Consider the following 15,298-nt stretch of genomic DNA (forward strand, 5'->3'; position numbering starts at 1 on the left):
AAGCAATTATAACCAGGCAACGAATTGCATTTTTTTAAAAGCAGAATTGAACAGAATAAGACTTCATAACCAATAGTAGGTAGAACTTATTAGATATCAGAATCCAAATACATATTCATTTTCTACCATTTAGGACTCAAGTGAAACCTTATATGAACATTAGCTAAAAAACAATATAGACAATAACAGCAACACACGAAACTGAACGCATAAAAGAAAAAATTCAGTGAAATTTCAGCTTATACATATAAAAACAAATTAAAGATAACAATAAGAATAACAGAAGCTTTTCAAATACTTTTTCAAAGTTTAAATTTTTTTTTAATTCCATGTTAAGACCAAACTAAATTAGATTACAGTCTTTCTCCATTAAACCCATAAACTCGCATAAATTTAAGAAAATCAATTAGAGCTCTGATTTAGAACTGGGAAGGGTAAAATAAAATCAAAAGCCAATAAATGGAAACAGAGAGTTCCGAATAGACCCTTACACTTATTAATTATTATTTGTTCTGAATCAACAGAACTCGCGTTTTACTTGCTAAGCGACAAAATTTCTCCACATATCAAGAGCAACCCAACACTCGAAGCGGCGGCGAGCGCGCGAACAAAGGTAAAAGCAAGATACTTTAATATGTTCCGAAGCAGAGGGAGTCTTACTGTTTTTTTTTTTTATTATTTTTTATTATTTTTTTATCGAAGAAGAAGCATATACAAGGGAGAAAGAGAAGAAAAAGCAGCTGCATATTTTTATATATGTAACTTTTAGTACTTTTCTAATGTTTCTCCTCCTCACAAGTGTGAAACTTTTCATATTTTTTTTTTAATTTTTAAATTTCTAATATTTTTATATATTTATTTATTACTTGCAACAGAAATTATTTTCCCAATAGTCAACATATATAATATATCATTCTCATCAAATATCCATCCAATATAATAAAATAACATAAAATTTTAACTAATAATACCACAGGTCAAATCGAATAATGATCCAACACTCATAAATTCAAATCACATTATTCAATCCACGGTGACAGCTCAAATAAGTTCTTCTAAACACACAAATTAATTTCCTCAAACACACAAACCATACCAAATACATATAAAAATAATAAAACTTTTTCTTTGAATCAGCAACATATTGTTGTCAAAAAAAAAAAAATCCGATTTTTTCAAAAAAATCCATTCTCTTCTTTCAAAAACCGAGCCAACTTCATTATTGAACCAGGCAGCCAGCCGATTCTTGGTTTAGCCAGTCCCGCCCCTTCCAACAACTCCGAAGTGATCTTAGAGAAGTGATCTGAGAGACAGACTATCCAAACTTGAGGAAGACCGCTCAGAGGATCATACAAATTGAAGTAGATAAAGAACTATTGGAGAAGAAGCTGATAAGTATGGCGAAGAAATAATCGATTTGAAGTCCAAGCTGATAAGACCATAGCAAATGCTACTCAGGTTTCACTTACGAAGGGTCACCTATTTGCCTTTTAGCATGACCATTGCAGGCTTGGTTATTCCAGTTGTTTTAAGGCTTTTCTTCACTTCTTTTAGAACTGATCTAACTGGGGTGACCCTAATCTTTCTTTAACAGAAGAAGGCAACATTAATAAGAAGCATACTTGGTAATGATGAAACTTCCCTTGAACTCTCTTCAGTATGGCATAAAGGCTACATGGATGGAACGACCGACCTGAATGAAAATAATAAGAGCAAGGGAAGTAAGCACATTATCATTTTGGTATGCACATTAATTAGTACAATCTCTACAAATCAAGGAAGAGCAAGCATATATACTACTTATACAGTAAGCCAGTTTATTGGTCGAACAGTGAAAATTAGCAAGTAAACCACTAAAAAATCCAATTTGTTAATGATTTTAACTAAAGTGAAAGTCTAAAAATGTCTATTAATCTTACAATTAATGAAAAATTAACGCCCAACTCCTCATAATAAAAGTTTAAATTTCTTGTCATAAAAACTAAAATAGTTGGCAGCTGTCCTTCCTGCTGCCCATTTAATTCAAAGGAATTTGGATTGCTGCAGAAAAAAGAAAATGTGTTGTCTCACCAAGTGCTATTTCATTCAAGCAAAATGAGCAACAGAAAGCTAACAAAAAAAATTGCAATCTTTTTCTACCTCCAGATTTAAGAAAATGAGCTCAACAAAGCCAATAAACTCCGTTGCAATTACCATCTTTAGTTCTCCTGTTAATTAACCTCATACAATCATAATTAATAATAAAAACACTGAATTAATCCATAATTTTCACAAACTACTAAAATCTTCAAGAAAGTAAATACAAAAACAAAAAGTACATGGCGTGATTCTAATTTTTCTTTTTTTTTTTTAATATATATATTTCATATTTTGAAAGTTCAAAATGTAAAATAAGAAGTTACTCAGAGGACAGAAAGTAACATCAGTCCACTATCAATATCAATAAGAAATTTTCTTATAGTCAAGAGAACAGCCACAGATGACAGAACTATCAAATTAAGATTACATTAATATCAGTTTCAGAAGGTGATATATACCAGCGAGTTCGGAAGAATAGTTTGAGCTGTGCCTCTGGGATGATTCCCATCAAATCAATTCCTTTCTCGATTATTAGTAATGAATAATTGTTGTTAAACTCAAATTGCTAGCGATAATTAAGGTTTTACCGGGAATGTAGGACTTGAAAATGAAACCCATAGATGCTACAGAGCATCTTTCTTAGGTGCTCTGTGTCTTTTACTTTGGCGCATTGTGTTAAAATATAACTAGAAACTTGTAATATCTCATTTTTCTACTTTGATTCAAAACTGAAAGTTAAATTAAGTGTGCTACCATACCACCAAATCAGGAAAAAAAAAAAAATCAATTACCAAGTCACAAAAAATTATCTAATTTGACAGAAAAACAAACCAATAACAGCATAAGCAATATTGCTAAACAAAAATTATCAATTTTGTCCAACATCCCATCACCAAGACAACAAAGACAAAGAAGAGGACCAACCAAGATAGAGACAAAAAAAAGACAGCATTAGGCACCCACATTGAATAAAAAGAACAAAACAAGACAAAGGAAACTAGATAATGAACCTGTTTTATCTGAATGCAGGAGCTAAAGTTGGAGCTGATACTGACACTGAAACAAGCAGAGCTTAATGGAGCTGTGGAAGTTCATTGCTATGTGATGTGCTCAACCTCTAGTAAAAAATGCAAGTACGAACTATATATAAGTGTAATTGCCCTAATAAATAATATTAATTGGCAGTTTTGTTGAAAATTTCATTAACCGATGGAATCCTTGATCTATATACTATATATGTCCAGAAAAATAATAAAAAGCTACAAAATGAAAAGAAATTTTCCATACACAATGAAGTTTACTTTTGTGCATAACTTGTAAAGCCATAGATGACACAGAATAAGAGAACCCTAAATATTTTGTACTTACGCTATGCACAATCAAGGGTGGCAACAAAGAAAAACAAAACGCTAATGGGTACTATAATACTGCATGTTCATGTTATTGGGATTACTGGGTGTATATTAAATTGATTAAAACAGGGGAAAATTAGAGTGTGGTTCTAAATCCATTGTAGTCACCACAAGGCACAGCTGTGACTCCATAGAAACCAAACCCTAATAATTAAAACAAACAGATACCAAAATATATAAACCCTCAGAGACTATAGACCCTAATAATAAATCAGATCGAGCACAAGCTTTACATAGTTCCTACCATCAAAACAACAAAATTAGTTGGACCCAATCAATCAACAAACATGCATGCATATATGCATTTTGCACTAAAGGAAGAGGAGATCGAACCTTAAAAATAATAACAGAGGAAATCGCTTGGATTGTTGATTTTTGAAGCTAGAGAGCAATCTTCGCTTTGGATTCTTGATTTTTGCTTTTGATCTTGAAGCACCCCTGATTTCACACGCCAATTTATGAGCAATTCTTTCTATCAACAGAGATGATAGCAAGAGATTGCAAGAGAGTGGAGCTAGGGTAGTGAGGAGAGATGACAGACAGACTTTAGGCTTTAGAAGCAAAATCGGTTTAGAATAGTGGTATCATTAATGAATATTCATTTAACCTGAAAAGTTGGCTCTTTATATTGAATTCAGCCCAAATACAATTAATTAGTCCAAACCCACAAGTCTAAGCTTCGATTTTGCATTCAACATGGGTCAGTCAGGCATTTAAACATATGAACACCGTTAGTGATGCCAAATCTTCCAACTGGGAATTGACAAGTCAAAGAACCTTGCTTTTCAAATGAATCATGTATTTACAAACTTCTGATTGAACTTCAATCAATGCCAACCCATTTCCTAAATGTCTGAACAAACTCAAGCCTCTTTCTTTGAACCTCATTTCTCACTGTTGATGCCTTTACACCCTTGTATAGATTCTTATGAAGCTTCAAGAACTCACTCTTATACATTTCTTTGTCCATGTGCATATTATGCTCTTTCATATAACTAATAACTTCCATCACTCTCTCAAAGTAACCACCTTGAAGGAAGTTCATCAGCAAGGTTTCATATAGGTCCCTGCTCACAGCCATACTTTTGTTCTTCATGTTCCTCTTGATATCTCCCCATAAGACTGTGATATCTCGATACCTTCCAAGAGAAGAATATCCATATGCCAGATAGGCAAAAGTTTGCTCTGTGGGTTGGATACCCACCACTTGCATTCTTCGATATGTCTTCAAAGCATCCACCATCATTTTGGCTTTGCAAAAGAAGTAAATAGAAGAATTCAACTCATAAACTACAGGAGGAATCACCACATCCTCCTTTCTCATTTCTTGAACCAAGAAGTCAGCCAGATCTGATTTACTAACAGAAGATGATGTGTTATCTGCTGTTTTTGAAAGATCATTGGAAGCAACAATTTCACCAGGAATATTTGTGACTATACCAGCCTTCCTCATTTGCCTTTGTAGACCCTCTGCTTCTCTGGACATATCCCTACTATAATAAGCTCTTAAGAGTACCATATATGCATTCAAGCCCACAGGAACTCCAGATGTTTCCATGTCATCCACAATGTCATGAGCAGTTTCCAGCCAACCTAAACGAATGCATGCATCAATCACATCAAAACATAAATTGGATCCTCCCAGTTTCTGAAAGTCCTTTTGCATGCTCACTAACACCTTTGGAAGCTCAGCCATTCTCCCATGTCTCTTGTAACCAAGGATAAGCTTTGTTAAGGCCCTATTGCTGAGGAGAAGCTTCCCATTCTCAAAAATTACAAGTTCTTTTTTATCTTCCAGTTTTATAACAGAATCCTTCTGCAGCAGCTCTGGCATAATTTGTATCTTTAACCCAGCCCTCAGATTCTGAGATCCAATAGAAACTAGGTAAGGCTTTTGAATGTCCTTCGTAGAATTTTTATTAGGAGTAGACACCCTGAATTTATTCATATCTAACAGAAGTTCAGCGGCAGAATCAAGGTCATCAAACTTGAAGTGTAAGTTCAACAAGCAGTCATAGAACTGCCGGTAGTAACAAGCAAAAGGTGACGATACTCGATCAATATGATCTTTAAATTTCTTTATCTCATCCCGTAGACCATTTGTTTCATAGATCTGGGCAATAATGATGATTGATTGTGCATCAGCAACAACACCAGTTTGTGCCATCCACTCCAGTATCTCTTGGCCTTTTAGAGATGACCTAAATCTAAAACAAGCATCCAGTACTAGGTTGAAGATCATGGTATTAGGTCTTATCACCTTTGCATGATCAATTTTATTTTTCCTTAAACACAATAAGCAATCACAAACTTGAATCAAGATATTGGATGCAAGATATGTCCCAATCTTTGACTTCACCATGTGCAAAAGAATAATCTGAAATACACTTAAAGAGGGCATATTCTCTTTCTCTAGCATCAGTCTTAGGATCATAGAGGCAGGAATAGGCATCTGTGCTCTTGCTAAGCACAGTGAAAGAGTTGTTAAGATTTCAGTCTGAAATAATTCAGATTTCTCTTTCAAAATTCCAAAGACTAAATTATATGCTTTTTGTAGCCAGTGAGGGTCAGACGAGTAGCACAGTTCAGTGATCAACCTATTCACCAAAGAACTTGTAGGAAAACCATACAAGCTTTTGAAGTCATTAAAAGTCAACCACGCTTCGTCTACTTGGTGATGTTCCAAAGAAACTTCAAGCTTTCTCAAAAGAAGAGCACGTGAGGAAACTCCCCAAGATATCCTTTCAGACTGAGTGCCAGTAGAAAAAGGATGAAAATTCACAAACTGACGTTGACTACAGAATACATCTACGACTGGAAACATTCTCAAACTCTCCTCAACTAAAAATTTGCTTGCACAATATGAAATTAAGGCAGTCTTCTGAATACCATAAGCCATCACAAATCCATGCAAATAGCTCCTGATAATGTGCTTATGCAACAATGCTTTTGTTGTCAAAAGTAGTGCCATTCAAATATTATGCCAAATAGTGCCCCTGAAAAAATAATTGACAGAGTTTAGCTCAGGCAACGAACAAACGACTTCTATTCACCTGGTTAGTTTTATTCTAATTATATCTGACTTGATGGAATATGAAAAATAGAATTCAAAAAGGTAAAAAAATAAAAATAAAAAGTTAAATACACATCCTTTAGAAAGTCATAGAACAGAATTCATGCAGGCAAGCCCAGACAGCCAGTATAAGGTAGTTTTGGGATGATTCATAACTACCGTACATGCACAGCATATGCAATAACATATTAATGATTCAAGATACAAACTCTAGCATGAGAAAACAAAAAACTCAATCCTGGTCATAAATAACTATAAGCAACCATATACTTATACCGAGGCCAACGATGTTATGTTTAACACCCATTCATTTCAAAGATGAGATGAATTTTATAATAGGAAGCTCAACCACTGAAATTAATTCAAAATACAATAATTAATTAATCATAGATTAATTTCTATGCTTTAAAGAGTAATCTGCTACTCTACACCTTAAAACCACAGTCAAGTAGCGAAAACAGAATACAATGTCCTTGTCCCTTCAATTTCTTAAAAAACAAAGCGGTATAGACTGAAAAATACTTGAAGTTCAAGGTACAACAGCCTAGTGCAAATTACTTAGGGCTGAAAATGCAATGCAAATTAAACATAATTTATCACCCAGTTCAGCAAAACAATGGTTTTTGTCCACTAAGGACATATACTAACTAGCAACAATCCAGGCGATGAAAAAGAATCCATCAAATACAGTTTAAGCCTGTCGGGATTTTTTACATAGATAAATTCAATCTGGAATTCTTTTAGGCTCAGAAGCTTGAAAAAAAAGGGAAAAAAACCCTATAAAATAGAATCGAAATAATTAGGTACATATATTACCCTTGATATCATCTACAGTGAACAACACAGCAGCTTGGATATTCCCATAGCCATCAAGAATTATGAGCTTAATTGCAAGGATTTAAAAAATTAAAGCTAAAGAATCAATATCCATCTGAAATTGCAATATAAATAGATAAAGAGTAAAAATGAATAGTGAAAAATCAAAGAGAAATTAATCCTAAGCATATATGATCAGAATCATATTGAATGTTAGGGGAAATTCAGTGAGACAAATCAACAAACAGGTAGTAGTCAGCAATAATTACATGTAGATATATACCATTATTTCTCAATGTTCATTACATTCAAACACCAGGCTATTTCAATTAATTAACATCAAATCAAAAGCTCTTGCACTTATAATCTCACACAGAGAGTCAACCTACCTATCCACTATCCAGCCTAATCAACCAAGGCTCTTTCTTAATCAATGACAACTTTAATATGATATACTTGATCAGTAGAAGAGAAATTTGCCTCACTCTTCTGAAATGGAAAAGGCTGGATGAAGACCTTCTCGAAAAGAGAGAGAGAGCATTAAGAAGCTGAGGTTCCAATCTCTTTGGAATAGCGAGCTAAAGAAATTTCACCCAGAAACCTCTAACTATAGTCACTGAATTAACTAGTAAAAATATTATTTATAGAGTACTAGACTATTTCCATTTTTAGGAGTTGCATTGGAAATTAATAAAATAAACAAATAATATTTTTAATAAGAAATTTATTCTTAATATTATTGTTACTATCTGAACCTGAGAGCACATCACACCAGCACCGCATAGGTAAGCATAGAGCTACCAAAGCCAGTAGTAAGAAAAACTAGTAATTCATCTACCGAAATAACTTTTAAGATTCAGAAGATAACAAAAATAAATTAATCCTTAAACTCAATTTCTATAAAGTCTAGAAAATTTGGTAAAATTTCATCAGAAACTAAGACTATACAGCCAAAATCTACACAGATTTTAAATCAATAACACAAGATTTAACCCATACCTAGGCTCTCAACAAGGAAAATTCATTTTAATACATATCAATACAAACTAATTACAGAGATTTTACAATTATAATTTAAATGTGATTCAATTTTCTAAATCTACTAGGTCATATTCAGACTCATTCTAATTACTTATATTCTGCTAAAATTTCTGCAGAATCGCTCCTAAGAACATGGACATTAACCCCCTGTAAACAAGCAAAGAAAACAATATGCAATAAAGCCCTCAGTGGTAACCACAATTAATCAGCAATTAAAACCAAAATAGCCAAGCCAGCCTCCAAATTACATGTTTCTGTCTGCCTTTCATTACATCTCAATCAAACATGGAAATGACAATTTTTAATATCAGTCATAACCTATACTAAATATAATAGCTTTTATATTATCCTTGTCAAGCTAGCAAAGGAAAGCTTACTAGTCATCCATAATTCAACTACATCTGAATTAGCATTTGTACATAGACAGTAAAAAATAAATAATAATAATAATCATAATAATGATTAAATGAGCAAACCTCAATAAAAATGGCAACCTTGACTCTGAAATTTTCATTTCGAGTGAATTTAAAGCCAATCTCAAAGATAATAATTACATAAAATAGTCAACTTTCTTATTTTTCATTTTCCTTTTAATTTAACTGTTGTTAACACCCAAAAATTCATCCCAAATTAATCTGAGATGATTAATACTATAATTAAGGGTGAATAACTCATTGAGAATAATTTATGAAAAGTCCCTCTTGTAAACATAGATAACATCCACATGAAACCTTCCATTGGGACAGTTGACTTGGGATAAAATGATTCATATATCCATCAATGCATAAAAATATCATCATTAGCATTATTGATGCGTCCCACATCGCCCGTGGAGTACATCCTGGGCTAGTACATAAGGCTGGGCTCAGTTCTTCCTCTACAAGCTAGCTTTTGGAGCGAAGTTAGGGGTCTAGTCTCTTGTAAGAGTACTTGCAAGAGCCCCTTATCATTTGGTATCAGAGCTCTGACTCCGTAGGGTCAGTGTCTCATGGGATTCGTTAGAACGCCGACTGAGGCAGTCGGGTCTTATGGAGGTGGGGATGATGCGTCCCACATCGCCCGCGGAGTACATCCTGGGCTAGTATATAAGGCTGGGTTCAGTCCTTCCTCTACGAGCTAGCTTTTAGAGCGAAGTTAGGGGTCCAGTCTCTTGCAAGAGTACTTGCAAGAGTCCCTTATCAATTATGTTAATTAAAGATACGATAATGCACTAGTGAAAATGCTGTAAATGAAGCAAGTAGAGTAATATTTAAAGCCGAAGATTTGTTTTTGCACTTTTACGTGTTTCTTATTTATTTGAAGGTTAATAATTATTGATTCGAATAATATGTTCTTTTTCCTTAAATTTATATAAGCTTGCCCTTAACATAGCAACTACAAAGAAAATATTCACAGTAAATGCAAAAGGCTCGTCGCTCTAGAAAATGGGAAACAACGATTTCTGGCAAAAATATGTAGAAGAAGCCAATACATTGTTAAATAATTTGAGTGATATTTCATAATACATGCTTAGGATATCTGAAATTTTCAATCTTATAAAAATTGTCATTCAAGAGGATGCTGTAAAAACATGTAAAACACAATGCAAAACTAATGTTATGGTCCCGTAGTATCCAGAGAAAGAAATCTAGCTTCATTGCCAGAGAACTTTCAGATTGAAAAAAAAAAAAAAAAAAAATCAAGCTCTAAGCTTAAGCATATAGAAAAATGTTAACAATGCGAAGTTTCTTTGCATTAATGGAAGCTTGTGCATCAATGGAATGTTGAGAATTTTGCACATACAAAAGTTTACTTTGACAACATAGCACTTTAATTGTTATTGTAGATCATCTAACCACATATACATTTATCACATAAGGGTGACCAAAACCAATGCAAATGCCCATCATTAAGGTACGTTATTGAAGAATTCAAATTGCTTCCAAACTAAGGGTAGCTGCGTCTTACATAATCAAATAATCAACAAGCGTACTGCATCACTGTTAATAGCTTCACAAAGAGATTTCCTTTCACCTAAGCAATTCTTGCGGATTTGCAGAGAATTAGCTTTTGAATGTAGAATTAAAAGCACTCTGTCTGTCAACAAAATTACATTTCTTGATTGAATTTCCAAATACTTGCGCGTAAAGAGCACAAATTACATGGATTTTAGCTCTCAAAAACAAGTTATATCTCCAATGCATCAGTTTTTCCTAAAACCTCAAAGAAACTCATGCAAACCATGGTGACAATAGCAGTAAAGTACCTGATTGAGCACTTGAGGAGGCAATCAATGAGGTTGGTTTGAGGCAGAGACTAGAGGTCAGCCGGTAAGGAGCCGCGATTTGAGTCAATCTAAACCTCGACCTTGATGATACTGACAGCTTTAGCTTCCAGGAATCTGTTGAGCCAAGCTCTAGCCATTATCTCCCTACTTCTCCAAACACATCTCAATCGAACTAGAAAATTCTGGGTAGGGCAGGATAGGAATAAGAAGCTAACAAAATGATGTTGTTCTTGGGAAGAAGACGATTTTTTTAACATAACAGTCTATTAAAACATATATTCACCATTTGGCATGTAATAACCTTAGCCGCTTAGCCCTCAGCATTCTCATCCACTAGTACTGGAGAAGCTCCTCCTAATTCAATCATTATTTCAAACTATCTACCCACACGTACATTTATCCCATAGGGGAGACCAAAACCAAGCCAAATGCCCATCACTAAGATAAGTTATTAAACACCCAACAAGTGCATTAATAGCACTGCAAAGTGAGTGTCTTGTTCCTAAGCAATGAATTAGCTCTAGAATATAGAATTAAAAGCACTCTGTCAACAAAGTACAGCTTTTGGTCGTATTTCAAAACATTTGCACATAAAGAGCATAAATTACATGGATTTTAGCTCCCAAAAACAAGTTATATCTCCAATCGCATCGGTTTTTTCTGAGACCTCAAAAAAACTCATGCAAACCATAGTTACAATAGCAGTAGTAAAGTACCTGATTGAGCAACCTAAAAAGACGATCAATGAGGTCGGTTCGAAGCAGAGACTGGAGGCCAGCCAGTAAGGAGCCGCAATTCGAGTCAATCCAAGGCTTGACCTTGGTGATACATTATCTCCCTTCTTCTCCAAGCACATCTTGATCGGACCAGAAAATTCTGAGCAAGGTGGGACATGATAGAAGGAAGAAGTTAACGATGCCGTTCTTAGGAAGGAGAGGATTTTTTAATATACAGTCTATTAAAATAAGAAAAATTGTTATATACCAATAATTTCTATAAAATTATATGATACATGAAAATTTTCTTTTTTTTTTTATTTATTTAAAGGAGGATTGTAAATTCTATCAACACTCAAACCGTTTGAGATAAAAAAAAATCCCTACACAATAAAATAATTTTATTTACTGGATGGAAAAGTTGAAGAAAAATATATGTTAATTGATTGGGAAAATTGAGTAAAAAATAATATATCAATCTTAAACTTTCATTTACTCTTTACATATCCCTTTAACAAGAATTCTGCAGTATTCCTTAATAATTTATGTTTCTTCTCTTCTTTAGGAAGCTTTAATTTATGGCTTATGTCTAATATATGCAATAGTCTAAGGATCTATGCTCGATATTTCCTCCTACTCTCTGACTCATTCCCAAGGCAGAAAGAATATTCTTTTCAACCTTATTATGATATAGTTTAAACCTTTCTCTTCTTATAGGTAATATTCTCACCTTACCGAAAAGTTAGCCCTTTCGTGACCCCATCACACCTCACCTTACTTCTTACTGACCTTCATTAGTCTCGAAACATAAGTTTACCACTTCTGTGGTACTATGACTTCAATTTCCTAGCTAAAGATTTTCTTAATACCCTACCGATTCTAACTTATTCCATACTGTTTCTAATAATTAGGCTCCTTTCTACTTTAGGAAACATTTAACTTACCATATGTTCCCCCTTATGTGAAATATTCAAAGGAATTATCACTCACCATTCTTTTCTGAATTCTGATTTGTTTCTAATACAAATGGAATATCCCTTTATCTTTACTACATAATAATCTTGTTCTCTCGATAATCCAACAATTTCGTGCACCTGCCTTAACATCATTTCTAAATCCAACATCATCACCTAATCACAAAACTTAGTGTTGCTTAAAATCTTCCACCATCATGCTCAACACTTCATTACCATTTTTCTATTTTACCAAGGCATCCACAGTCTATGCTCACAAATAGGTCTTCCTATAAGATTATAGGCTTAATTACCTACATAAGGACACTACTCACTAGGAAGGAATCCTATGTTCCGCAATTACTTGATTAAGGCCCTAACTTATGCTCTCATACTGTCTTTGTCACAACCTGTCTCCTTGGCCGGACAAGCAATAGGGCTTGGGTAAGTGTAAGACCCCCGAAACCCGTAGTAAGTCTTTCTTGACCATAACTACTTCTAAGCCCAATATTATTTGGCCCCAATAATTGATCCATAAACTTTAAAAAGTCTTGTTTATAAAATATATGTATGAATATAAATATTGACAAACATAACCAAAGACATGGAACATCTCTAATATTAGAAATTTAAATTTTATGTTTACTTTGTAATTCTAGAACTTTACAGTAATTGAGAAACTCTAACTATGCATAGACAAGCAGAGTCCTCCATAAGAACAAGGCTAGCTGCTTCAGAGAAGACAATAGTAGTTGAAAGGGGGACCTAACAACCTGGAAAAACTAAATGAGCCGGCATGAGTGCCACAGCTCACTGAATAGTAGTAAGTATTATAAACACCACACATGGTCATGCAAATGAATTGTCTAGTCTCTCGAATGTCATATGCTTCAGTCACACAATGCTATATATTAGTCCATTACAAATTTATACAAAAGACAAAAATGATCATGTTGGTGTGGTCCTTGGAGTAGATTCACATCTAATAGATATACCCACATAGTTACATCATCAAAATCATAACATTCCACATGACAATAAATGGATTACACATCACATCTATGTCAATTCACAAATCCGTTATTCACGTTTTCACGATAGAGGAGCCCATCCCTCTACTTGGCAAGAGGAGTCCATCCCCCATATATAGACCAAGGAGCTCATCCCCAAAATACGAGCCGAGGAGCCGATCCCCCATATGGCCAAGATACCATAACCCACATGGCTTTTATTTTTATATTTCCATTTTTCTACATCTCATATCCACAGCACACAACATTCATCCATATACACATCCATAAGTCAAAACAAACATTGCAATAAACCACAACAGTTACATGATCAAACATTGACAATCACATCACAAGTTTGCAAGTAACCACAAGTGACAACAATCTAGGTATCAAAACATTTACACATTTAGTAAATGCAAGTTTCATTTCACGTTCAATTCAATCAGAATAAGCAATTGCAGATAATAACCAATACAATGAATCATATAAAAGCATAAAATATAAAAGAGCACTTTGCTTAAATCAACAAACACATCATTCACACTAAAAGAATAATATGTTTAATGCCATTACGATGTTAAGATCAATTATGGGAATGCAAGTGGATTTGCATGATTTAGGAGTAAATAATACTTAGTACTACTCACAGTGGCTGAAGAAAGAAGCAAGTTACTAACTCTGACTTTGATTTCCGGTAGTAGACAATACCCAAACAATCTATAGGAAGAGAACGGAGGAACTTAAATCAATGCAAAATATTTACTCATATATATATATATATATATATATATATATATATATATATATATATATATATGAGTAAATATGTAAAATTGCTACATCCCATTAAAGAACAAAATTAGAGGTGGTAAAGATGAGATTTGAACTCACCAGGCCGAGGAAGTCGCCGAAGGCGGTGAGTTTTTAGCCAGAAACGAAACAGCCCCTATCCCTTGCTCTTTCTCGTTTCGCGATCTCAACCAACAAAAAGAAGTCGAAGGTCAAGGAAAGGAAGGGCAGGTGGTGAGAGTTATTTCTGTAGCTTCAAGTGCCAGTTTATGGCCTTTGTTCCGCCGGAAATGGAGAAGGAAAGAGACTGATGGAGGTTGAGAGAGCGAACTCAGATCGCGCAAAGAGGAAGAGGTGTCTTCTTGGTTCGATTTAAGGATTTCCTTCTTAAAATTTTGTTATGCTGGTTTGATTCGGATGACTCGGTTCGGTTTGGTGGTTTGTTCGAGGTGCTGGCTTGATTTGATCTTTTTTGGTTTTCAAGTGGTTTAATCATGGTTTCCTTTCCGATCGTTGTTGTTCTAGGTCTAGAGGTTCTGTATCTTATTTCATTAAAAATTTATTTTATCCAATAAAAACATTCTTTACAAAACTTTTATTCACAAATTAAATTAAAATTCTTTTGAAAAAAATAAATGGGGTTATTTCATTTTATAGATCAGATATTTTAATCTCACACTTTCCTTTGTTGAAATTTTTGTAAGAAGATCAATCAAATCAAATAATTATTAATATAGTGAATAAAAAAATTGACATTAGTAAATTAATAAAGTTGATCTTTAACCATCTTCAATATATATATATAGTATATGTCAGATTTTGAAACTTTATTTAAAAAAATATTAGTTTGACCTAAACTATTAAATTAATGTCAATTTTATTATTCATTTATCTAATTACCCTTTTAACCTATTGCACATTATGTTCTTTTTCGTTTTTTCTTCTTCTTTTTGTTTATGACAGGCGTGAACTCTGTCATTGCAGGTGATCGCTTCTCTGGGTTTGATTCCATTTCTATTTCTGTGTTTCATTTATGTTCTTCTTCTTCTTCTTTTCTTTTTATCAATATTTGATTTCGTTTTCGTTTTCATTATGCTTTCATTTATGTGGTTTCATTTATGCTCTTCTTCTTTATTTATT

At 33.7% G+C, this 15,298-nt stretch overlaps 1 protein-coding gene across 9 annotated transcripts; it reads right to left on the reverse strand.

Moving 5' to 3' along the window:
- Positions 1-937: 937 nt before the first annotated feature.
- On the reverse strand, positions 938-14,531 carry LOC105636790 (Pentatricopeptide repeat (PPR) superfamily protein). Of its 9 annotated transcripts, XM_089726951.1 has the most exons (9): positions 14,261-14,531; positions 14,017-14,086; positions 11,404-11,563; positions 10,667-10,869; positions 3,825-6,487; positions 3,090-3,196; positions 2,140-2,207; positions 1,920-2,040; positions 938-1,693 (listed from the first exon to the last, which is right to left on the reverse strand). In XM_089726951.1, exon 5 carries the CDS (start codon positions 6,460-6,462, stop codon positions 4,315-4,317), a length of 2,148 nt encoding a protein of 715 aa, XP_089583077.1. In that variant the 5' UTR covers positions 6,463-6,487; positions 10,667-10,869; positions 11,404-11,563; positions 14,017-14,086; positions 14,261-14,531; the 3' UTR covers positions 938-1,693; positions 1,920-2,040; positions 2,140-2,207; positions 3,090-3,196; positions 3,825-4,314. The 9 variants fall into 9 exon arrangements, with proteins under 9 accessions (XP_089583077.1, XP_089583078.1, XP_089583076.1 ...); XM_089726952.1 differs by lacking the exon at positions 1,920-2,040; XM_089726950.1 differs by lacking the exons at positions 1,920-2,040; positions 2,140-2,207 and having other exon boundaries at positions 10,667-10,801.
- Between the last annotated feature and the right edge of the window lie 767 nt (positions 14,532-15,298).

Source organism: Jatropha curcas, chromosome 10 (assembly GCF_041381405.1).
Source record: "Jatropha curcas cultivar XTBG-Jc1 chromosome 10, XTBG_Jcur_1.0, whole genome shotgun sequence".
NCBI lineage: Eukaryota > Viridiplantae > Streptophyta > Magnoliopsida > Malpighiales > Euphorbiaceae > Jatropha > Jatropha curcas.